This window comes from Salmo salar, chromosome ssa13 (genome assembly GCF_905237065.1).
Source record: "Salmo salar chromosome ssa13, Ssal_v3.1, whole genome shotgun sequence".
NCBI lineage: Eukaryota > Metazoa > Chordata > Actinopteri > Salmoniformes > Salmonidae > Salmo > Salmo salar.
The window spans coordinates 8,076,861-8,101,928 of record NC_059454.1 but is presented as its reverse complement, the minus strand read 5'-3'; the positions used below and the strand labels follow the sequence as shown (position 1 = coordinate 8,101,928).

General features: G+C 44.2%; 1 protein-coding gene across 1 annotated transcript in view; it reads left to right on the top strand.

Moving 5' to 3' along the window:
• The window catches only part of LOC106566301 (arginine-glutamic acid dipeptide repeats protein-like), a 291,196-nt gene that overhangs the window by 219,538 nt on the left and 46,590 nt on the right, over nt 1–25,068 (top strand). The window contains 1 exon segment of the mRNA XM_045692861.1: nt 16,539–16,619. Within this exon segment, the coding sequence (XP_045548817.1) occupies nt 16,539–16,619 (81 nt within the window).

The following is a 25,068-nucleotide window of genomic DNA, read 5'->3' as shown; positions in this document are numbered from 1 at the left end:
GGGTTATGTTATGGGCAGGTAGAGGCTACAGACAACGAACACAATTGCATTTTATCGATGGCAGTTTGAATACACACAGATACCGTGACAAGATCCTGAGGCCCAGTGTCGTGTCATTCATCTGCCGCCATCACCTCGCTTTTCAGAATGATAATGATAACAAGATACCCCGTGTCATAAGGATCTGTATACAATTCCTGGAAGCTGAAAATGTCCCAGTTCTTCTGTGGCCTGCATACTCACCAGACATGTATCGACGTGTACAACAGCGCGTTCCAGTTCCCGCCAATATCCAGCAGCTTCGCACAGCCATTGATGAGGAGTGGGACAAGATTCCACAGGCCACAATCAACAGCCTGATCAACTCTATGTGAAGGAGATGTGTCGCGCTGCGTGAGCCTAATGGTGGTCACACCAGATACTAACTGGTTTTCTGATCCACGCCCCTACCTTTTTTTTGTTGCTTTGCTGTCTGTGATCAACAGATACATATCTGTATTCCCAGTCATGGGAAATCCATAAATTAGGGCTTAATGAATATTTCAATTGACTGATTTCCTTGTGAACTGTAACTCAGTAAAATCTTTGAAATTGTTTTATTTTACATTGATGTTGATCTGTTATATTTTTGTTCAGTATAGTAACTGTTGTCAGGAAGGAATGTCCTGACTGGCGTCTATAGAAGGAGTAAGAAATACAGTATAAGCTAAACTAGTAGTGTCTAGTATACTGAACAATAATAACGTTCTGTTGGAATATCTGTTTCTCTCTACGGTGAAATCTATGTTGAGAAATGTTTTTATTCAGATGTTTGTAGCATTGCTGAGGTTCTTGTTTCAATATGTAGGCAATCTACGGAGAGAATGTGGTGTGTCTTGTCGCCATGGAGAGGATGTGGGGTGTCTTGTCACCATGGAGAGGATGTGGGGTGTTTTGTCACCATGGATGTGGGGTGTCTTGTCGCCATGGAGAGGATGTGGGGTGTCTTGTCGCCATGGAGAGGATGTGGGGTGTTTTGTCACCATGGATGTGGGGTGTTTTGTCACCATGGAGAGGATGTGGGGTGTCTTGTCGCCATGGAGAGGATGTGGGGTGTCTTGTCGCCATGGAGAGGATGTGGGGTGTCTTGTCGCCATGGAGAGGATGTGGGGTGTCTTGTCGCCATGGAGAGGATGTGGGGTGTTTTGTCACCATGGATGTGGGGTGTCTTGTCGCCATGGAGAGGATGTGGGGTGTTTTGTCACCATGGAGAGGATGTGGGGTGTTTTGTCACCATGGAGAGGATGTGGGGTGTCTTGTCACCATGGATGTGGGGTGTCTTGTCACCATGGAGAGGATGTGGGGTGTTTTGTCACCATGGAGAGGATGTGGGGTGTCTTGTCACCATGGAGAGGATGTGGGGTGTTTTGTCACCATGGATGTGGGGTGTCTTGTCGCCATGGAGAGGATGTGGGGTGTTTTGTCACCATGGAGAGGATGTGGGGTGTCTTGTCACCATGGAGAGGATGTGGGGTGTCTTGTCACCATGGATGTGGGGTGTCTTGTCACCATGGAGAGGATGTGGGGTGTTTTGTCACCATGGAGAGGATGTGGGGTGTCTTGTCACCATGGAGAGGATGTGGGGTGTTTTGTCACCATGGATGTGGGGTGTCTTGTCGCCATGGAGAGGATGTGGGGTGTTTTGTCACCATGGATGTGGGGTGTCTTGTCACCATGGAGAGGATGTGGGGTGTTTTGTCGTCATGGAGAGGATGTGGGGTGTCTTGTCACCGTGGAGAGGATGTGGGGTGTTTTGTCACCATGGAGAGGATGTGGGGTGTTTTGTCGTCATGGAGAGGATGTGGGGTGTTTTGTCGTCATGGAGAGGATGTGGGGTGTTTTGTCGTCATGGAGAGGATGTGGGGTGTCTTGTCACCATGGAGAGGATGTGGGGTGTCTTGTCGCCATGGAGAGGATGTGGGGTGTTTTGTCACCATGGATGTGGGGTGTCTTGTCACCATGGAGAGGATGTGGGGTGTCTTGTCACCATGGAGAGGATGTGGGGTGTCTTGTCACCATGGAGAGGATGTGGGGTGTTTTGTCGTCATGGAGAGGATGTGGGGTGTCTTGTCACCATGGAGAGGATGTGGGGTGTCTTGTCGCCATGGATGTGGGGTGTCTTGTCGCCATGGAGAGGATGTGGGGTGTCTTGTCACCATGGATGTGGGGTGTCTTGTCACCATGGAGAGGATGTGGGGTGTTTTGTCGTCATGGAGAGGATGTGGGGTGTTTTGTCGTCATGGAGAGGATGTGGGGTGTCTTGTCACCATGGATGTGGGGTGTCTTGTCACCGTGGAGAGGATGTGGGGTGTTTTGTCACCATGGATGTGGGGTGTCTTGTCGCCATGGAGAGGATGTGGGGTGTCTTGTCGCCATGGAGAGGATGTGGGGTGTTTTGTCACCATGGATGTGGGGTGTCTTGTCGCCATGGAGAGGATGTGGGGTGTCTTGTCGCCATGGAGAGGATGTGGGGTGTCTTGTCGCCATGGAGAGGATGTGTGTGTGTGTGTGTATCCTCTGTGTGTGTGTGTCTCCTCTGTGTGTGTGTCTCCTCTGTGTGTGTGTGTGTCTCCTCTGTGTGTGTATCCTCTGTGTGTGTGTGTGTATCCTCTGTGTGTGTGTGTGTGTGTGTATCCTCTGTGTGTGTGGCCAGCATGATCTTCACCCGTTTCATAGCTTCATAACAATCAGCTCTGAAGCAGGAAGTACGAACACGTTACAATGACCTTTTTAGCTGTTTGCTCTCCCTCTCCTCCTCCCTTTCTATCGCTCCTCTCCTCTAATGCCACACAATAGAGTACTGTTAAACGCAGCGGAGGGGGGGAGACTGGGTGAAAGCGCCAGCCTCTCTCTGGAACACTCTAACAGAGAGAGAACCTTGTTGTTTCAGCACACACAGCCGGCTGGTGATTTGGTAGCTAGTCTTCTTCCCACCCTTCCTCCCCCTCTCCTATCCTCCCCTCTCTTTTCTCTTGCTCTCTCTCTCTCTCTCTCTTTGGCTCACTCAGCTCGGCCCCTCCTCCCCCGCTGAGTTGCCTAGCAACAGCGGGCTGGAGCAATGGGAGCAGGGGCTGGGAGGGAGGGAGAGAGCAGGGGAAGAGTGGAGAGAGAGAGAAGAAATGAGGGGGAGGGAGCAGGGCCAAGCAGAGCGGAGCAAAGCGATTGGTGGAGCAGATTGGTGTATGATTTATTAGCCGGGGCTGGAGAGGCAGGAGAGATGGAATGAAGGAGGGAGGAAGAGAGAGTGAGAGAACAGAGAGAGATGGAGGAAGAGAGCGGAGAGCCCAGGCGGCAGCTGAAATGGAGCCTTTAACCGGAGCCGACATGTAGAGGGGGGAAAGGAGGGAGGGAGGGAGAGAGACGGAAAGGAAGGAGTGAGGCGGGAGGATTAGAGGAGTGAAGTGGGGGGAGGGAGGAGAGGAGGAGGAGTGTGTGTGCAGTACTCTGCCGTATGAACAGCTCAGCCAACTGAGCAATATATATCCAGACAGCCAGGCTGTGTGAACAGGACATTAGTGGGGCTGAGATAAGTGGGTGATATGATTGGGACTGGGGTGGGAGGGGCTGCTGCTGTGTAGTGATGGGTGTTAATTGTCCCTCCCCCCACCATGAAATCGTGGAGGGGACTCTGGATCTGTCTCCGTCCGGCTGTACGTTAGTCACACGAGATTTCTCAAGACCGCATTTTGACGAAGCTTCTGTAAATTATTCGTCTTGCGATAGAGACCGGGCGTTTACAAAATGACACCGATTGGCCCAATGCGGGAGCTACAGTAATTAGCTAAAATGTATTAGTCACACGCAATATCTCAATTGGCCCAAGGGGGGCGCTGCGTCATTCGTGGGGGACGACATGTTTACTGTTGCCTCGTTGAGGTTAGTCACAAGCAGGGCCAGAGCCCATACACTCCAGGAAATTAATTTCCGCTTCACGTCACTGACGCCGCTTTACGTCACTGACGCCGCTTTACGTCACTGACGCCGCTTTACGTCACTGACGCCGCTTTACGTCACTCATGCCGCTTTACATGCCGCTTTGCGTCACTGATGCCGCTTTACGTCACTAATGCCGCTTTGCGTCACTGATGCCGCTTTGCGTCACTGATGCCGCTTTGCGTCACTGATGCCGCTTTGCGTCACTGATGCCGCTTTACATGCCACTTTACGTCACTCATGCCACTTTACATGCCGCTTTACGTCACTGATGCCGCTTTACATGCCGCTTTGCATCACTGACGCCGCTTTACATGCCGCTTTGCATCACTGACGCCGCTTTACATCACTCATGCCGCTTTACATGCCGCTTTACATCACTCATGCCGCTTTACGTCACTGATGCGGCTTTACATGCCGCTTTTACGTCACTCATGCCGCTTTACATGCCGCTTTACGTCACTGATGCCGCTTTGCGTCACTGATGCTGCTTTACATGCCACTTTACGTCACTCATGCCACTTTACATGCCGCTTTACGTCACTGATGCCGCTTTACATGCCGCTTTACATCACTCATGCCGCTTTACATGCCGCTTTACATCACTCATGCCGCTTTACGTCACTGATGCCGCTTTATGTCACTGATGCGGCTTTACATGCCGCGGCTTTACATGCCGCTTTACGTCACTGATGCCGCTTTACGTCACTGATGCCGCTTTATGTCACAAGCCCTTAAATACATCATACTAAATAAATCGCACACTAACTGGAACTGTACTGCAGTCAACCAACAGTCTCTCTTCCTGGACCGGCTTTCTGGCTTTCTGTACTTTAACTTCCCAAAATGTTTTTCACTGCAGTTGCGATTAGGTGAAGACACTAGGGCTGTCCCCAACAAAGAAATAAAATAATCTTGGCCGACCAATAGTCGATTGGTCGAAATATATAGATGCAACCTAATGTGTTTTAATAATATCAACTATATATTCATTGAGCTTGTCTGATGCTTTAAGCTCAATGTTCGCTGAAATAAGACACACATGACTCGAGGTAGCCAGAGATGAAGATAACCAGAAGAAGAAAAACAACTTGACCCGACCGTTGTCCTCCCGCTCCTATTGGCTGTTTCAGATTCTGCCGTTACTCTCCTGAAGTTGCCGATAATAAGCCACACGAGGAGCCTGCAACCTTTTTCTCGCGTGTGAATGACCATTTATCTGGCCATTTCTACCAGTCTGCGTGTGAATGACCATTTATCTGGCCATTTCTACCAGTCTGTGTGTGAATGACCATTTATCTGGCCATTTCTACCAGTCTGTGTGTGAATGACCATTTATCTGGCCATTTCTACCAGTCTGTGTGTGAATGACCATTTATCTGGCCATTTCTACCAGTCTGCGTGTGAATGACCATTTATCTGGCCATTTCTACCAGTCTGCGTGTGAATGACCATTTATCTGGCCATTTCTACCAGTCTGCGTGTGAATGACCATTTATCTGGCCATTTCTACCAGTCTGCGCGTGAATGACCATTTATCTGGCCATTTCTACCAGTCTGTGTGCGAATGACCATTTATCTGGCCATTTCTACCAGTCTGCGTGTGAATGACCATTTATCTGGCCATTTCTACCAGTCTGTGTGTGAATGACCATTTATCTGGCCATTTCTACCAGTCTGCGTGTGAATGACCATTTATCTGGCCATTTCTACCAGTCTGCGTGTGAATGACCATTTATCTGGCCATTTCGACCAGTCTGTGTGTGAATGACCATTTATCTGGCCATTTCTACCAGTCTGCGTGTGAATGACCATTTATCTGGCCATTTCTACCAGTCTGTGTGTGAATGACCATTTATCTGGCCATTTCTACCAGTCTGTGTGTGAATGACCATTTATCTGGCCATTTCTACCAGTCTGTGTGTGAATGACCATTTATCTGGCCATTTCTACCAGTCTGCGTGTGAATGACCATTTATCTGGCCATTTCTACCAGTCTGTGTGTGAATGACCATTTATCTGGCCATTTCTACCAGTCTGTGTGTGAATGACCATTTATCTGGCCATTTCTACCAGTCTGTGTGTGAATGACCATTTATCTGGCCATTTCTACCAGTCTGCGTGTGAATGACCATTTATCTGGCCATTTCTACCAGTCTGCGTGTGAATGACCATTTATCTGGCCATTTCTACCAGTCTGCGTGTGAATGACCATTTATCTGGCCATTTCTACCAGTCTGCGTGTGAATGACCATTTATCTGGCCATTTCTACCAGTCTGTGTGTGCCAGTTATGGTTTTCATTTAGCTCATTTTTCATGGAACAGTTTAATTTCATTTATAAGACATCTTTGTATCTCAATCTATATAATTCTGTCTAAATGAAAATAAAACAGACTTAAAAAGCAACTTCTATTGCCAATAACATCTATGTAAAATAAAAAAGCTATAAAGCCAACAAACAAAAACATTGTATCCTGCAGGTTCTAATATCCTGATCTTTTTTAATTTGTAAAAATACAATAAATCACATTGGCTACGCATGGCCTGTCTGCAACGAACTTAAAACCTTGAATCAACTGTTAACTTGGATCTGGCTCAAAGCTCTCACTAGCAAACTTACTGCATTGTATATCAAATATTCTGGGCTTTCAGAGTTTCCTGCGCCAGTGAGCTCAGGATAGACACAGCTGTAGGCTATTTGATCAAGGGATAAGAAGTAATTAGGTAGGTCTATTTTATGACGTTTCCACTGGATCAGAGCAGGACATTTTCCTCCTTTCACGCTGAGTGGTTTTCCAAAGGGAGAGGGAGGGCGCTGGAAAGATTTTTCTAATACATTGAGGAACTATTGTCATTCTCAATGTGATGTAAAAACAGACTTTGTTTGATTGCTGTTTGAGGTGAAGAAAACATTTCTTTGAAAAGTTACTACAGCTCATTAGTGGTGGTGAGTTAAGCCAATCAGAAATACTATCAGATCCCCAAATGGGCACATTTATATGCTTACATCTTTACACAGGCCAGGTAGTCTATAGACCTACTTCTATGTGTAATCAGGGTCAGGTAGCCTATAGGCCTACTTCTATGTGTAATCAGGGCCAGGTAGTCTATAGACCTACTTCTATGTGTAATCATTTTACATTTACATTTTAGTCATTTAGCAGACGCTCTCATCCAGAGCGACTTACAGTAGTGAATGCATCCATTTCATCCATTTTCTTTCTCCGTACTGGTCCCCCGTGGGAATCGAACCCACAATCCTGGCATTGCAAGGTAGTCTATAGACCTACTTCTATGTGTAATCAGGGCCAGGTAGTCTATAGACCTACTTCTATGTGTAATCAGGGCCAGGTAGTCTATAGACCTACTGTGTAATCATGCCAGGTAGTCTATAGACCTACTTCTATGTGTAATCATGCCAGGTAGTCTATAGACCTACTGTGTAATCAGGCCAGGTAGTCTATAGACCTACTTCTATGTGTAATCAGGGCCAGGTAGTCTATAGACCTACTTCTATGTGTAATCAGGGCCAGGTAGTCTATAGACCTACTGTGTAATCAGGCCAGGTAGTCTATAGGTCTACTTCTATGTGTAATCATGCCAGGTAGTCTATAGACCTACTGTGTAATCAGGCCAGGTAGCCTATAGGCCTATTTCTATGCATAATCAGGGCCAGGTAGTCTATAGGCCTACTTCTATGTGTAATCAGGCCAGGTAGTCTATAGGTCTACTTCTTTGTGTAATCAGGCCAGGTAGAATATAGGCCTACTTCTATGTGTAATCAGGGCCAGGTAGTCTATAGACCTACTTCTATGCGTAATCAGGCCAGGTAGCCTATAGACCTACTTCTATGCGTAATCAGGCCAGGTAGTCTATAGACCTACTTCTATGTGTAATCAGGCCAGGTAGCCTATAGACCTACTTCTATGCGTAATCAGGCCAGGTAGTCTATAGACCTACTTCTATGCGTAATCATGCCAGGTAGTCTATAGACCTACTTCTATGTGTAATCAGGCCAGGTAGTCTATAGACCTACTTCTATGCGTAATCAGGCCAGGTAGTCTATAGACCTACTTCTATGTGTAATCAGGGCCAGGTAGCCTATAGGCCTACTTCTATGTGTAATCAGGGCCAGGTAGTCTATAGACCTACTTCTATGCGTAATCAGGCCAGGTAGCCTATAGACCTACTTCTATGCGTAATCAGGCCAGGTAGTCTATAGACCTACTTCTATGTGTAATCAGGCCAGGTAGTCTATAGACCTACTTCTATGTGTAATCAGGCCAGGTAGTCTATAGACCTACTTCTATGTGTAATCAGGCCAGGTAGCCTATAGACCTACTTCTATGTGTAATCAGGGCCAGGTAGCCTATAGGCCTACTTCTATGTGTAATCAGGGCCAGGTAGTCTATAGACCTACTTCTATGTGTAATCAGGGCCAGGTAGCCTATAGGCCTACTTCTATGTGTAATCAGGGCCAGGTTGTCTATAGACCTACTTCTATGCGTAATCAGGCCAGGTAGCCTATAGACCTACTTCTATGTGTAATCAGGGCCAGGTAGCCTATAGGCCTACTTCTATGTGTAATCAGGCCAGGTAGCCTATAGACCTACTTCTATGTGTAATCAGGCCAGGTAGCCTATAGACCTACTTCTATGCGTAATCAGGCCAGGTAGCCTATAGACCTACTTCTATGTGTAATCAGGCCAGGTAGCCTATAGACCTACTTCTATGTGTAATCAGGCCAGGTAGTCTATAGACCTACTTCTATGTGTAATCAGGCCAGGTAGTCTATAGACCTACTTCTATGTGTAATCAGGCCAGGTAGCCTATAGACCTACTTCTATGTGTAATCAGGCCAGGTAGTCTATAGACCTACTTCTATGTGTAATCAGGCCAGGTAGTCTATAGACCTACTTCTATGTGTAATCAGGCCAGGTAGCCTATAGACCTACTTCTATGTGTAATCAGGCCAGGTAGCCTATAGACCTACTTCTATGTGTAATCAGGCCAGGTAGCCTATAGACCTACTTCTATGTGTAATCAGGCCAGGTAGCCTATAGGCATACTTCTATGTGTAATCAGGCCAGGTAGTCTATAGACCTACTTCTATGTGTAATCAGGCCAGGTAGCCTATAGGCATACTTCTATGTGTAATCAGGCCAGGTAGTCTATAGGTCTACTTCTATGTGTAATCAGGCCAGGTAGCCTATAGGCATACTTCTATGTGTAATCAGGCCAGGTAGTCTATAGACCTACTTCTATGTGTAATCAGGCCAGGTAGCCTATAGGCATACTTCTATGTGTAATCAGGCCAGGTAGCCTATAGGCATACTTCTATGTGTAATCAGGCCAGGTAGCCTATAGACCTACTTCTATGTGTAATCATGCCAGGTAGCCTATAGGCATACTTCTATGTGTAATCAGGCCAGGTAGTCTATAGACCTACTTCTATGTGTAAACATGCCAGGTAGTCTATAGGCCTACTTCTATGTGTAATCATGCCAGGTAGTCTATAGACCTACTTCTATGTGTAATCATGCCAGGTAGCCTATAGACATACTTCTATGTGTAATCATGCCAGGTAGTCTATAGACCTACTTCTATGTGTAATCAGGCCAGGTAGCCTATAGACCTACTTCTATGTGTAATCAGGTGCGTGTCCTTACTCAACATTGACAGGAGCTCCAAACAAAAGACAATGTCTTAATTGATGACTCCGTAAATGGAATGAAATAAATCAAAACGTGTTTCTCACAAGTGTAGTTTAGGTTGTGCACTCTGTAAACAATGTGTTCCACTCTGACATTGAGAACGGCAAAAGAATGGAATAATAATACATTCAATGCATTAACAGAAATGACCATAACTAGCAAAAATATTTGTAGATAAGAAGTTATAGGAATAAACGGTAAATGTACTACTGGGGATATATAATAGAGAATTGATAGGCACTAACAATCAAACGCAGATAATTCACACAATGAAGTTATGAAACAATAAATGTGCACAAAATGACAGGAGAGAATCCATTCTGGTGAGAGGCATTATGCATCTTACCCAACACCCCCCTTCTTCTTGGACTGTGTTGTCCCCAAGGCCTCCGCAATAGATTAGTTCACTGAGGTGGGTTTGGATACACTTATTCATTCAAGGGTTTTTCTTTATTTTACTATTTACAATTATAATTTTTTATAATTCTCTCTCTCTCTCTCTCTCTCTCTCTCTCTATCCATCTCTTTCACTCTCTCTCTCTCTGTCTCTCTCTCCTGTTGTAGCTGGCTCCATCTGCTGGCTAATCAACTGCCTCACTTCACTTCCACACTCATAATGCTAATCATCTAGCTGGACAGTCAGCCCCATCTCTGATAGATGTTACAGTCTTCCACAGAACATTAAAGCTGTCCTCCTCTACTCTCCGATAAGCAGTATTGTCTGCGGTAGGTTAGCTACTAACAGAAAAAGAGCTTGTAATTAATTTGCTATATTTTGGAATTGTTATTGTTTTACTCAGATGGCATGTCCTCAAAGGCAGTGGTTTTCAACCTTTTTTCCGTTCCGTGAAACACCTTCAAAAGCGCTTGAGGTCCACACAATTTTTTAAACATATCTTGGCGGTCGAATGTAGTCCATTTTAGCAGTGACTGTAATAAATTATTAAAGGCCTGTTATAAACTAGTGTAAAAATGCTTAGAATTCCATTAATACACCCAACTGTTATTTTGTTTTAAAGGATGAAAATCTTTCAAAAACCCCCAGGTTGGTAACCACTCAACAGGTTGTTCACCAGAGCGTTGAGGTTGTTACCGTGTTCACCAGAGCGTTGAGGTTGTTACCGTGTTCACCAGAGCGTTGAGGTTGTTACCGTGTTCACCAGAGCGTTGAGGTTGTTACCGTGTTCACCAGAGCGTTGAGGTTGTTACCGTGTTCACCAGAGCGTTGAGGTTGTTACCGTGTTCACCAGAGCGTTGAGGTTGTTACCGTGTTCACCAGAGCGTTGAGGTTGTTACCGTGTTCACCAGAGCGTTGAGGTTGTTACCGTGTTCACCAGAGCGTTGAGGTCGTTACACTGTGTTCACCAGAGCGTTGAGGTCGTTACACTGTGTTCACCAGAACGTTGAGGTTATTACCGTGTTCACCAGAACGTTGAGGTTGTTACACTGTTCACCAGAGCGTTGAGGTCATTAACGTGTTCACCAGAGCGTTGAGGTTATTACCGTGTTCACCAGAGCGTTGAGGTTGTGACCGTGTTCACCAGAGTGTTGAGGTTATTACACTGTGTTCACCAGAGCATTGAGGTTATTACCGTGTTCACCAGAACGTTGAGGTCATTACACTGTGTTCACCAGAGCGTTGAGGTTATTACACTGTGTTCACCAGAGCGTTGAGGTCGTTACCGTGTTCACCAGAGCGTTGAGGTTGTTACTGTGTTCACCAGAGCGTTGAGGTTGTTACTGTGTTCACCAGAGCGTTGAGGTTGTTACCGTGTTCACCAGAGCGTTGAGGTTGTTACTGTGTTCACCAGAGCGTTGAGGTTGTTACTGTGTTCACCAGAGCGTTGAGGTTGTTACTGTGTTCACCAGAGCGTTGAGGTTGTTACTGTGTTCACCAGAGCGTTGAGGTCATTACACTGTGTTCACCAGAACGTTGAGGTTATTACCGTGTTCACCAGAGCGTTGAGGTTGTTACCGTGTTCACCAGAGCGCTGAGGTTGTTACCGTGTTCACCAGAGCGTTGAGGTTGTTACCGTGTTCACCAGAGCGTTGAGGTTGTTACCGTGTTCACCAGAGCGTTGAGGTTGTTACCGTGTTCACCAGAGCGTTGAGGTTGTTACCGTGTTCACCAGAGCGTTGAGGTTGTTACACACAGTGTTCACCAGAGCGTTGAGGTTGTTACACACTGTGTTCACCAGAGCGTTGAGGTTGTTACACACTGTGTTCACCAGAGCGTTGAGGTTGTTACCGTGTTCACCAGAACGTTGAGGTCGTTACACTGTGTTCACCAGAACGTTGAGGTTATTACCGTGTTCACCAGAACGTTGAGGTTGTTACACTGTTCACCAGAGCGTTGAGGTTGTTACACGTGTTCACCAGAGCGTTGAGGTCATTAACGTGTTCACCAGAGCGTTGAGGTCATTACGGTGTTCACCAGAGCGGTCGGGTTATTACGGTGTTCACCAGAGCGGTCGGGTTATTACGGTGTTCAGCAGAGCGGTCGGGTTATTACGGTGTTCAGCAGAGCGGTCGGGTTATTACGGTGTTCAGCAGAGCGGTTGGGTTATTACGGTGTTCAGCAGAGCGGTTGGGTTATTACGGTGTTCAGCAGAGCGGTCGGGTTATTACGGTGTTCAGCAGAGCGGTTGGGTTATTACGGTGTTCAGCAGAGCGGTTGGGTTATTACGGTGTTCAGCAGAGCGGTTGGGTTATTACGGTGTTCAGCAGAGCGGTTGGGTTATTACGGTGTTCACCAGAGCGGTTGGGTTATTACGGTGTTCAGCAGAGCGGTTGGGTTATCACGGTGTTCAGCAGAGCGGTTGGGTTATTACGGTGTTCACCAGAGCGGTTGGGTTATTACGGTGTTCAGCAGAGCGGTTGGGTTATTACGGTGTTCACCAGAGCGGCCGGGTTATTACGGTGTTCAGCAGAGCGGTTGGGTTATTACGGTGTTCAGCAGAGCGGTTGGGTTATTACGGTGTTCAGCAGAGCGGCCGGGTTATTACGGTGTTCAGCAGAGCGGTTGGGTTATTACGGTGTTCAGCAGAGCGGTTGGGTTATTACGGTGTTCAGCAGAGCGGTTGGGTTATTACGGTGTTCACCAGAGCGGCCGGGTTATTACGGTGTTCACCAGAGCGGCCGGGTTATTACGATGTTCTTATATGAAAGTGTTGTGTAGTTTTTCACTGCAGCTTTTGAATAAATGTACATTGTAGCTTACTTGTTGCAAAATAGTTATTATTTTTGTCTGAATGGTCACAGATTACCCAGTTTTTTAATTTTTGCAACTGAGTATTTCCGGTTAGCTACTTCTGTGAAATTCTCCTTCATTCCCCGACCAGAGCAGACCGGGGGTGTGTAAACATTCTGTGGTTCTGTAACGCTGGTTAATGTACGTCAGGGTTTCCCAAACTCGGTCCTGGGGACCCCAAGAGGTGCACGTTTTGGTTTTTGCTCACGATACACTATACAGCCGATTCAAATAATCAACTCATCATCAAGCTTTGATCATTTGAATCAGCTGTGTATTGTTAGGACAAAAACCAAAACGTGCACCCTTTGGGGTCCCAAGGACCGAGTTTGGGAAACGCTGGTGTACATGAAAACAGCGTGGCATTCTAACACATACATGACTGGCAGAAAATCCATGTCTGGTTTTACCTCTCACTTGTCTCCTTTTACTGTGGCCAACACATTTCTCCACACATTGTCCCTACCTTCCTCCCTCTTGCTCCCAGCCTGTCCTGTGTGTGTTGACCCCAAATACCGGAATATATTTAAAGAAGGGCTGTAGCTTTAACGGTAGGCAGTGGCTGGGAAGTTATGACAACAGTGAAGGTTGTGGATTGGTCAGTGTAGCTACATGCATGTAATGTGGAGGCTAGAGAACCCATAAAACCAGCTTTAGCTGTCCTCACATCACAACAGGCTAGAGGGAGCTGAGTAGAAACCCGGGCCGTGCCAGGGGAGGAACCCGGCCCGCTCAGGGGAGGAACCCGGGCCGTGCCAGGGGAGGAACCCGGGCCGTGCCAGGGGAGGAACCCGGGCCGTGCCAGGGGAGGAACCCGGGCCGTGCCAGGGGAGGAACCCGGGCCGTGCCAGAGTAGGAACCCGGTCCGTGCCAGGGGAGGAACCCGGGCCGTGCCAGGGGAGGAACCCGGGCCGTGCCAGATTGCAGCAGCATGCGTCAGAGCAGGGCTCCATTCCACTGGGCTCCGGCTCCTATTAACGTTTTTCAGTTGACCTCCACCGACCAGAGGCTCTCTAGGGCTCCACCCAGTCATCTATACTGAACAAATATACAATTTCAACCATTTTACTGAGTTAAAGTTCATATAAGGAAATCAGTCAATTGAAAAATGTGTTAGTTCCTAATCTATGGATTTCACATGACTGGGCAGGGGCACAGCCATGGGTGAGCCTGTTAGGGCATAGGCCCACCCTATTCGGAGCCAGGCTCAGCCAATCAGAAAGGCCTTTATTACAGACAGAAATAGTTAAAACATCATATGAAAAATATTGTTCTCTGTTTCCTGATTGTAAGGTTGCAACCTCAGATCCCAGAATTTTCTTTTAAAAATGGAGATTGATAAAACACGCCAACAATATCTGTTCAAATCGTTTAAACGTACAAACTCAGCATTAGAACTGTAACCCAGAAATACTGGCTGATTTTCAGACATTTCTGCAGGTGAAGAAGCAGGATGTGGAGGTCCTGGGCTGGCGTGGTTGCACGTGGTCTGTTGTTGTGAGGCCGGTTGGGCGTACTGCCAAAATTCTGGTGGAGAAATTAACATTCAATTATGTGACAACCGCTCTCGTGCACATTCCTGCAGTCAGCATGCCAATTGCACGCCCCATTAGAACATCTGTGGCATTGTGTTGTGGGACAAAACTGCACATTTTAGAGTGGCCTTTTATTGTCCCCAGCACAAGGTGCACCTGTGTAATGATCATGCTGTTTAATCAGCTTCTTGATATGCCACATCTGTCAGGTGGATGGATTATCTTGGCAAAGCGGAAATGCTCACTAATAGGGATGTAAACAAATGTGTGCACAACATTTTAGGGAAATAAGGTTTTTGTGTGTATGGAACATTTCTGCGATCTTTTATTTCAGCTCATGAAACAAGGGACCAACACTTTAGATGTTGCGTTTTATATTTTGTTCAGTGTATATATAAACCCTGGATGACTGACGGGGCGTTGTATTGAAGTCACTGGGCAGCCATCTTGGTACTCCTCCTCCTCCATTGTAAAAAAATATATATATATTTTAGTTTAACACATTTAATCTATTAGACTCCTTAATGCATACTTTTAAATTATATTATGTGAGCTAGAGTACTAATGTTTCTGTCCCCACTACAACAAAATACTTAAATATATGTAATTTTGTCCTTGAAATACTGTGGAATTCCCTTCATTCCTATGGGGAGTACCAATATGGCCGACCCGGTGGCTTCACAGCCTCTCAATGGCTAATGCATAGCGTCAACAATCCAGGGTTTATATACATCATTGGCTCCTTTCCACTGCGCTCCTGTTCCGCTCCAGGTTTTTCAGGCTGCCACTGACCAGATGCTTTCTAGGTCTCCACTCCTCCACCGGGCTCCGTATACGCTCCGGGTTTTCCAGGCCGCTACGACCAGAGGCTCTCTAGCAGAAAGATCACATATAAAGTCACCCTTTGTAGTGGAGGAGCACAGAGTGACAAGCTATTTCTTGCTTGTAAAAAAAAAAAAGCGCTGTTGTTTGTACCTTTTTTGGAGACTAGGGATTTTTCCTATATACCTGTGGCTTGGCGTAGAGATTTATGGAGGGGTCTCACCGGGACTTTAACACGCTTTTCTCTGGACGTACTTGATTGGAGCGAGAGAGGGGGTTGGCTGAAATTCTTAACTGAAGAAAGAACGTACTGGTAGCGGATAACGGGGTTTGCCTGCCTCTGGAAGCTGAAAGGAAATCTTTTAGTTGTCTGCTTCACTGGTCGTGAATGTTTTCAGCCTCTCCCCCCAGCTTTTTTATGGCTCACAGACTGTCTCTTGGATGAGAAGAAATACTGAAATACATTTTAGGTTTGTGTTTTTAACATTTTTAATTTTTTTAATGTTTTATTCCTTTTTGCTGGTTTTGTTGTTGAGAGTTGATTTGCTGTTTTGAGTTTTTTAGGTAAAAATATCAAACGGTTGTTGTGAAGTGGAGAAAGTTGTCATTCGCGTTGTCGTTTTCCTCCGTCCTGTCACTGTGGATTTGTATTTTTTTTTTACTCTTTTCTCAGGTTTCCTATTTGGTCCGACATGCAAGTACACGATTATATAAGTGCTGTATTTTGCAGAGAAATATGGTCTGTGTACTTTAGTAAAATAATTGATGGTAAGCACAATCAAAGGAAATATCTTGCAATTATACAAGTTATTGAAGTTGAGTTTTGGCTTTGAATGTCTGCTTTGTAAGATCCCGATATTATTCTCCCTGAATCTGACATTTCCTGTGTGATTTATGGAACAATAGATATCCGTAGCTTCTCTTTTCAAACCACATGAAAGAGCAAAGTAGTATAATTTCAATGTCTGTGTCTGCCTGAGTTAGTAATTTCCTCTGTGCCCTGACATGGCTGTGTACTTTAGCTTTCTCTCGCTCACGAGTTTAAACCGAGGCTGCAGAGTTTACAGATTTAACATCAAACCAAAACCACAGAAAGAAAACAAGGTTTTGTCGTGGCAGTGTCTGTAACGTCATGTGGCTGGTTGCATTTTTAGCTGTACTATACTGGTCGTTGTAGCTGTTTCTGTTCTGGAAGGATGGTTGCTGATGTTTGTCTTTTTAAAATATTTTTCTTGTTTTCCAGAAGCGGTTCATTAAAGGGCTCAGACAGTACGGCAAGAACTTCTTCAAGATTCGGAAAGAGCTGCTACCCAACAAGGAAACGGTAAGTAACTCTGTTCCACTGGGGTTATATTCTAGACCTCGGCTCTGTACAATCAATGTGTGGTACTGTACAAAGTTGCCTTGTGATTCAGGATTTAGCAGTAAAATAATAACAACATGACTGATTTGTTTAAAAAAATAATATTGCAGTCAAACTCAAATCAAACTTATAGCTATTTTTTGTATCACCTTAAAGTCATCACACAGTGTACTTCAACATTAACAGTAGGAATGAGTTTGACCAAGGGAAATTACTATATGTAAAATTTGAGGCATGCGTCTGTTATATTTTCCCTGAAGGTTTATTGATAAACAGGAAGTACATCTATTCTTCCAACCACTCTGCTACAATACTATCAGAGCTGCCTTTGGTCCTCTCAAAACACCATTATACATGAGAGGAAATATGGATAAATATTTATACTCAACTAAAAAAATAGAAATGCAACATGTAACAATTTCAAAGATTTTAGTTCGTTTATATAAGGGAATCAGTCAATTTCAATAAATTCTTTAGGCCCTAATCTATGGATTTCACATGACTGGGCAGGGGCGCAGCCATGGGTGGGCCTGGGAGGGCATAGGCCCACCCATATGGCAGCCACGCCCAGCTTATCAGAATGCGTTTTTCACCACAAAAGGGAAATACTCCTTGCACTTTTATTGTCCCCAGCACAAGGTTCACCTGTGTAATGATCATGCTGTTTAATCAGCTTCTTGATATGCCACACCTGTCAGGTGGATGGATTTTCTTGGCAAAGGAGAAATGCTCACTAACACGGATGTAAACAAATTTGTGCACAAAATGTGAGAGAAATAAGCTTTTTGTGTATATAAAACATTTCTGGGATATTTTATTTCAACTCATGAAACATGGGACCAACATTTTACATGTTGCGTTTATATTTTTCTTCAGTGTATATTTTTCTATTTATTTGACCTTTGTCCCAATGGGACTCTTAAAATAATGTATATTTTGCAAGGGATCCCTGCATATAAAGCCTTTTAAAGTATTCTTACCCCTTGACTTTTCCCACATTTTGTAATGTTACAACCTAAATTTAAATTGGATTAAGTTGAGATGTTGTGTGACTGGCATACCCAGAATACCCCATAATGTCAAAGTGGAATTATGTTTTTCAAATTAAAAATGAAAAGCTGAAATGTCTTGAGTCAATAAGTCTTCAATCCCTTTGTTATGGCAAGCCTAACTACGTTCAGGAGTAAAAATTATCTTAACAAGTCACATAAGTTGCATGGACTCACTCTGTGTGCAATAATAGTGTTAAACATGATTTTTGAATGACTACCTCATCTCTGTACCCCACATACCATTATCTGTAAGGTTCGTTAGTTGAGCAGTGAATATCAAACACAGATTCAACCGGAAAGACCAGGGGAGGTTTTCCAATGCCTCGCAAAGAAGGGCACCTATTGGTAGATGGGGTAAACATTTAAAAAGCAGACATTGAATATCCCTTTGAGCATGGTGAAGTTATTAATTACACTTTTTATGGTGTTTTAATGCACCCAGTCACAACAAAGATACAGGCATCCTTCCAAACACAGTTGCTGGGGAGGAAGGAAACCGCTCAGGACTTTAAAACAGTTGTTGAATGGCTGTGATAGGAGAAAACTGAGGATGGATCAACACTGTAGTTACTCCACAATACTAACCTAAATGACAGAGTGAAAAGAAGGAAGCCTGTACAGAGTAAAATATTCCAAAACATGATCCTGTTTGCAACAAGACACTAAAGTAATACTGCCAAAAATGTGGCAAAGAATTTAACTTCATGTCCTGAATATAAAGCGTTATGTTTGGGACAAATCCAACACAACCCATCACGGAGAACCACTCTTCATTTTTTCAAGTGTGACGGTGGCTGCATCATGTTATGGGTATGCTTGTCATCGGCAATGACTAGGGAGTTTTTTAGGATAAAAATAAACGGAATAGAGCTAAGCACAGGCAGAGAAATTACGGTAGAGAAATGAACATTACCATTCTCTGGCAACAGCTCTGGTGGACATTCTTTGCAGTCAGCATGCAAATTGCACGCTCCATCAAAACTTAAGACGTCTGTGGCATTGTGTGACAAAACTGCACATTTTCAGCTCATGAAACATGGGACCAACACTTTACATGTTGCGTTTATATATTAGTTCAGTGTAATTTTTAAATGACTAAAACCAAATTGTAATGGATCTACATGTATACCATTCCTTGACTGTGTCCAGCTTGTTGCTAATCACCTAAATTTAAGATAGACAGACAGAGACACAGAGAGGAGGGAAAAGTAGAAACGCATTGCTAATCACCTAAATTTAAGCTAGACAGTTGGGGAGTATCTAAGATTCCAAAAAACGATGGATAGAGGACTATCTGCACGTTTTTTACGGCTGAGGAAATATAACACATTTTCAGTGGGGCCCTCCGGACCTCGTTGAAGACCGAATGCGCCCCCCCCCCGGGGCAAAATGAGTTTGATATACACCAGGGGTGTCAATCTAAGGGAGGAGGAGGAGGAGGAGAGGGTAGTGGTGACTGGAGGTGGATGAGGAAGGTGGGGGTAAGCTCAATATAGAAACTGAACGGGGTTACCACAGCTACAGTAAAAAAAAAAAAAACTCTCTGGTTATGATTGAACTGGATTTTGTGCTGAAAGCCTGCTGTACTCCACACACACACACACACACACACACACACACACACACACACACACACACACACACACACACACACACTGCTCTCCTCTCCTCTCTGAGCAAGTGGCACTGCTAGTCAATACCCAGAGGAAAGCTCAATTTATTTTCCCTAACAGAAATCTCTCCTCTTTCTCTCGCTCTCTCTTCCCTCACCTCCCTCAATCTCACTGTCCCCTTCCTTCACTCTCTCACTCCCACACACAATCTATAGAGCATAACCATCTTCAAGATTTTGTACAGTAGCTTTAAGATATTTTTTTTTCCCCTCTCTGTCCTCACCACACACACACACTGACATATAATATTTTAGTAATTCCACGAGCATGCCAAGCCACACGAGAAGGAAGGAAGGAGCGCCTCATATTAAATGTGGTGTGGTTGTTTCTATAACATGTCTTCTTCCAAGGTCTGGATACCACCCCACTACTGTACTGAGTCACATCGCAGCCCGGCCACAGAGCAGGGAGTTGGGCCTTCTATAAAACGCCCTCTGGGCTTATAGCCAGTCATCCACACAGAGACATCCAGAGGGCTACAGTGTTCCTGCCTCTCTTCCTCCCTTAATTCCTCGCTTCCTGCTTAGTATTAGCTGGATGGCTTTTTAAGAGGGCTACAGTGATTCTCCTTGACTCACTCTCTTTCCTCTGGTTTTAACTGGTCTGATTGTCCTTGACTCACTCTCTTTCCTCTGGTTTTAACTGGTCTGATTGTCCTTGACTCACTCTCTTTCCTCTGGTCTGATTCTCCTTGACTCACTCTCTTTCCTCTGGTCTGATTCTCCTTGACTCACTCTCTTTCCTCTGGTCTGATTCTCTTTGACTCACTCTCTTTCCTCTGGTCTGATTCTCCTTGACTCACTCTCTTTCCTCTGGTCTGATTCTCCTTGACTCACTCTCTTTCCTCTGGTCTGATTCTCCTTGACTCACTCTCTTTCCTCTGTACTGGTCTGATTCTCCTTGACTCACTCTCTTTCCTCTGGTCTGATTCTCCTTGACTCACTGTCTTTCCTCTGGTCTGATTCTCCTTGACTCACTCTCTTTCCTCTGCTGGTCTGATTGTCCTTGACTCACTCTCTTTCCTCTGGTCTGATTCTCCTTGACTCACTCTCTTTCCTCTGGTCTGATTCTCCTTGACTCACTCTCTTTCCTCTGGTCTGATTCTCCTTGACTCACTCTCTTTCCTCTGGTCTGATTCTCCTTGACTCACTCTCTTTCCTCTGGTCTGATTCTCCTTGACTCACTCTCTTTCCTCTGGTCTGATTCTCCTTGACTCACTCTCTTTCCTCTGGTCTGATTCTCCTTGACTCACTGTCTTTCCTCTGGTCTGATTCTCCTTGACTCACTCTCTTTCCTCTGGTCTGATTCTCCTTGACTCACTCTCTTTCCTCTGGTCTGATTCTCCTTGACTCACTGTCTTTCCTCTGGTCTGATTCTCCTTGACTCACTCTCTTTCCTCTGGTCTGATTCTCCTTGACTCACTCTCTTTCCTCTGGTCTGATTCTCCTTGACTCACTCTCTTTCCTCTGGTCTGATTCTCCTTGACTCACTCTCTTTCCTCTGGTCTGATTGTCCTTGACTCACTCTCTTTCCTCTGGTCTGATTCTCCTTGACTCACTCTCTTTCCTCTGGTCTGATTCTCCTTGACTCACTCTCTTTCCTCTGGTCTGATTCTCCTTGACTCACTCTCTTTCCTCTGGTCTGATTCTCCTTGACTCACTCTCTTTCCTCTGGTCTGATTCTCCTTGACTCACTCTCTTTCCTCTGGTCTGATTCTCCTTGACTCACTCTCTTTCCTCTGGTCTGATTCTCCTTGACTCACTCTCTTTCCTCTGGTCTGATTCTCCTTGACTCACTCTCTTTCCTCTGGTCTGATTCTCCTTGACTCACTCTCTTTCCTCTGGTCTGATTCTCCTTGACTCACTCTCTTTCCTCTGGTCTGATTCTCCTTGACTCACTCTCTTTCCTCTGGTCTGATTCTCCTTGACTCACTCTCTTTCCTCTGGTCTGAGTTTTCCTGCTTTTCCACAGGGCTACGGTGTTCTTGCTTCTTCCTCGGAGTCTCTCTCCCTTTTTTCCGCTAGCCCTCAGTGTTAACTTGGCCGTCTTTAAGGAGTGCTACGGCGTTCCTGCATGTCTCTCCCTCTTTCTCTCTCCCTCCCTCTGTCCTTCCCGTAGCTCATTATCTGGGCCTGACCTAGGCCGCTCCTAAAGCGCCAGCGCGGCTAGCGAAGGCAGTGCCAAGTCTAAGCACCCAGCGCTGTGTCAACACACCAGGCCTGACTAGCGTTTAGGAATGCTTTATATAAAGACACATAAAGGCCTGGAGCAGAGTGGGGTGGGGGGTGGGGGGGGGTCATCCCTCTCTGTCGAACTGTCGGGCGATCTGACAGTCTGTACAGGGCTGTCTCTGTTGCAACCATTTCCTCCAGTACACAGAGGGAGGGAGGGGGGGGGGACGTCATGGAATATGAGCTGGGTTCTGCTCAACACTGTTCAAACAACTCAATTCTCTGAAATGGCAGATCGCAGATAAAATTTGTGCTTGATATTTTTCCACTTTAAATGGTTCTGTTAAAAAAAAATGCATTTCTTTTTTTTTTGACAGGTACTGCTTTCAAATATGATTTATATTATTTAGCCGGTCTTCTTTTTTTGGGAGGGTGTCTATTTTAATAAATCGATTGAATATACACCATAAAATATAAATACATTATTTATTCGTTCAGGCGCAGGTTCTGTCATAAAAAAATATATATATTTTTATTTTGAAACAGCCCAAGCTTTTCTTGATCCAGGTTTCATCTCTTTCCTACCCTCCACTTTGTTATGAAGCAGACGTAGGGTCTTCATCACGATACCATTAGGAAAATAACAACAATCCTATTTTCTCTTGTTCATATTTCACAACTTTCTGTGGGCTTTTGGAGTTGCATTTACGCAATTGAGCAAAATAACAGGCCTACTCTTGATTTAAGCTACATTATTGCACGTTATTATTACACATTATTGCACATTATTATTGCACATTATTGCACATTATTGCACATTATTACACATTATTACACATTATTACACATATTACACATATTACACATTATTGCACATTATTGCACATTATTGCACATTATTACACATTGTTACACATTATTACACATTACACATATTACACATTATTACACATTGTTACACATTATTACACATTACACATATTACACATTATTACACATTGCCTTAATAACAAACTTGTATGCCATCTGTAAATACGAATACAATTGTTAAATTATGAGCCCAGTTTGTTTAGCCACTGTCTATTTGAGTTGGTCAGTATGTGTAAGTAATCTTGTCTAATGCTGATTTAAAAAATATAGATATATTGCGTAGTAAAACTGCATAAGTGTTGCTCTCCACTTTATGGAGGACCGAGATTTGAAATCAGTGGAATTAGAGTTTGATAGCTAAGGAGATGGAGAAAACACCTGTCTCCGGATTACATCTTCAAACTAAGGGCAACCATGGCATCTGTGACAGAGGTAGAAGCGTCCATCCATGTATACGGGTAAGATAGTCTAGCTAGCTACATTTTCAGATATTACACGTTTCTAATCATGTCAGAAAGTTGTTTTCATTTCAAGATGGTGTATTGTTAGCTAGCTGGCTCGCTAGCAAGCGTTACATGTATGATCTGTGTAGTAATATTATTCGTATCTCAGAGCCATTTGCTTTGCTATTTATAGCCTCATGTTAGCTAGCTAGCTAACATTGAACCTGGTTGGTTAGCTACCTGCAGATTCACGCAGGGTAGTAACGTCATGAGTTGGTATTATGGTTCATTGCTTAGCTAGCTAGCTACATGTCTTAACAAAAGACTCCACTATGCAAGTAACCATTTCAATAGAATGTTCATGATGTCACTGTGACAGCTGTTGAAAGACAGCTGGTAAATTCGCTCTGGCTATCTACTCTGATTTCAGTGCACTGTCGTCTGAATGTGCCAGAGTGCAGAATAACTGATGAATTTACAAACGCTCAACACCCGTTGAATATGGCCAGTGTGAGTAAACGTTGGCAAAAAAGCATACATTGTTGACAGTAGCACAGTTGCAGTCACCAATGCTCTGGATAGCATGAAAACTGCCTAACCAGCTCTGTTAGGGCGAGTAAAATGGTCAGAGTGAGCTGTTCTCTCATTTGTGTCTGGAAATAACTAGCCAACGTTAGCTTGACTGCTGCTGTTAGGACAGAATGCTCGGATCACCCATTAAATAGATGGGTGGGGCTAAAGCTTAACAGGGTGTGAAAGATGCTGAACGGGTGTAGACGAAGAGCTCTCCAGCAGATACCAAAACATTCAACGGCCATTTTCTCAAAAGTGAGGTTACAAGATTATCAACTTTCACAGCAGAAATACTTGCCCGTTGTTCCTCAAATGCAGTGTATGATATACCATTTTCTAGCTCTGAGTCTCTACTTTTAGCCAATTAAAAAAATATATATTTCAAATGTTGCTACATAAGACCGAATCGAGCTGGTCGGTCACATTTGGTTGTATTACAGCCTGAATTAAAAAACGTATTAAATATACTTACCCATCTACACAAAATACCCCATAATGACAAAGTGAAAACATGTTTTTTTTTTATGTTTGTACATTTATTGAAAATTAAATGCAAAAATATCTCATTTGCACAAGTATATCCTGAATAAATGCTTTGTAAATGCAACTTTGTCAGTGACTATAGCTATGTCTTTCTGGGTAAGTCTCTGAAGCCAAGTGGCCAAAATTGGAATTGTGTTCAGAAAGTAGTCATTTAATGTCATGGCTACGCTAGTAATGACGGGTGTGTACACATTCACTTGTTTGTAAACAATTAACAAGCTAGTTAGCGACCACATGATTTTGTTAAACTGTCAACAGAGTAGCTAGCCAAATAACAGATATGACCTTTCAGACACAGATTTGAATCTGACTTCAAACCAGCTACATAGGTGGTTTGAAATGTTTTTTTGGCTGTTCAGACTACAGGAAAGAGAACAGATTTGAAATTGGATATGCCCTAAAAAGGTATTTGAGTCACTAAAGAGCTTTCCACACCTGGATTGTTCAACATTTGCCCATTTATTATTTTCAAAATTCTTCAAGCTTTGTCAAATTGGTTGTTGATCATTGCTAGACAACCATTTTCAGGTCTTGCCATAGATTTTCAAGTAGATTTAAGTCAAAACTGTAATTCTGCCACCCAAGAACGTTCAATGTTGTCTTAGTAACCGACTCCAGTGAGGATTTGGCTTTGTGTTTTAGGTTATTATCCTGCTGAAAGGTGAATTTATCGTCCAGTATCTGGTGGAAAGCAGACTGAACCAGGTTTTCCTCTAGGTGTTTGCCTGTGTTTTAGCTCCATTTGGGTTATTTTTTTTAATCCTGAAAAACTCCCCGGTCCTTAATGATTACAAGCATACCCATAACATGATACAGCCACCACCATGCTTGGCACTATGGAGATTGCTACTCACTATTGTGTTGGAATTGGATTTGCCCCGAACACAACAGTTTGTATTCAGGACAAAACGTTTTTTTTTGCAGTATTAGTGCCTTGTTTTGGAATATATATATATTTTTTTAATGTCTTCCCTTTTCACTCTGTTAATGAAGTTATTATTATGGAGTAACTACAATGTTGATACATCCTCAGTTTTCTCCTATCACAGCCATTGAACTCTGTAACTGTTTTAATGTCACCATTG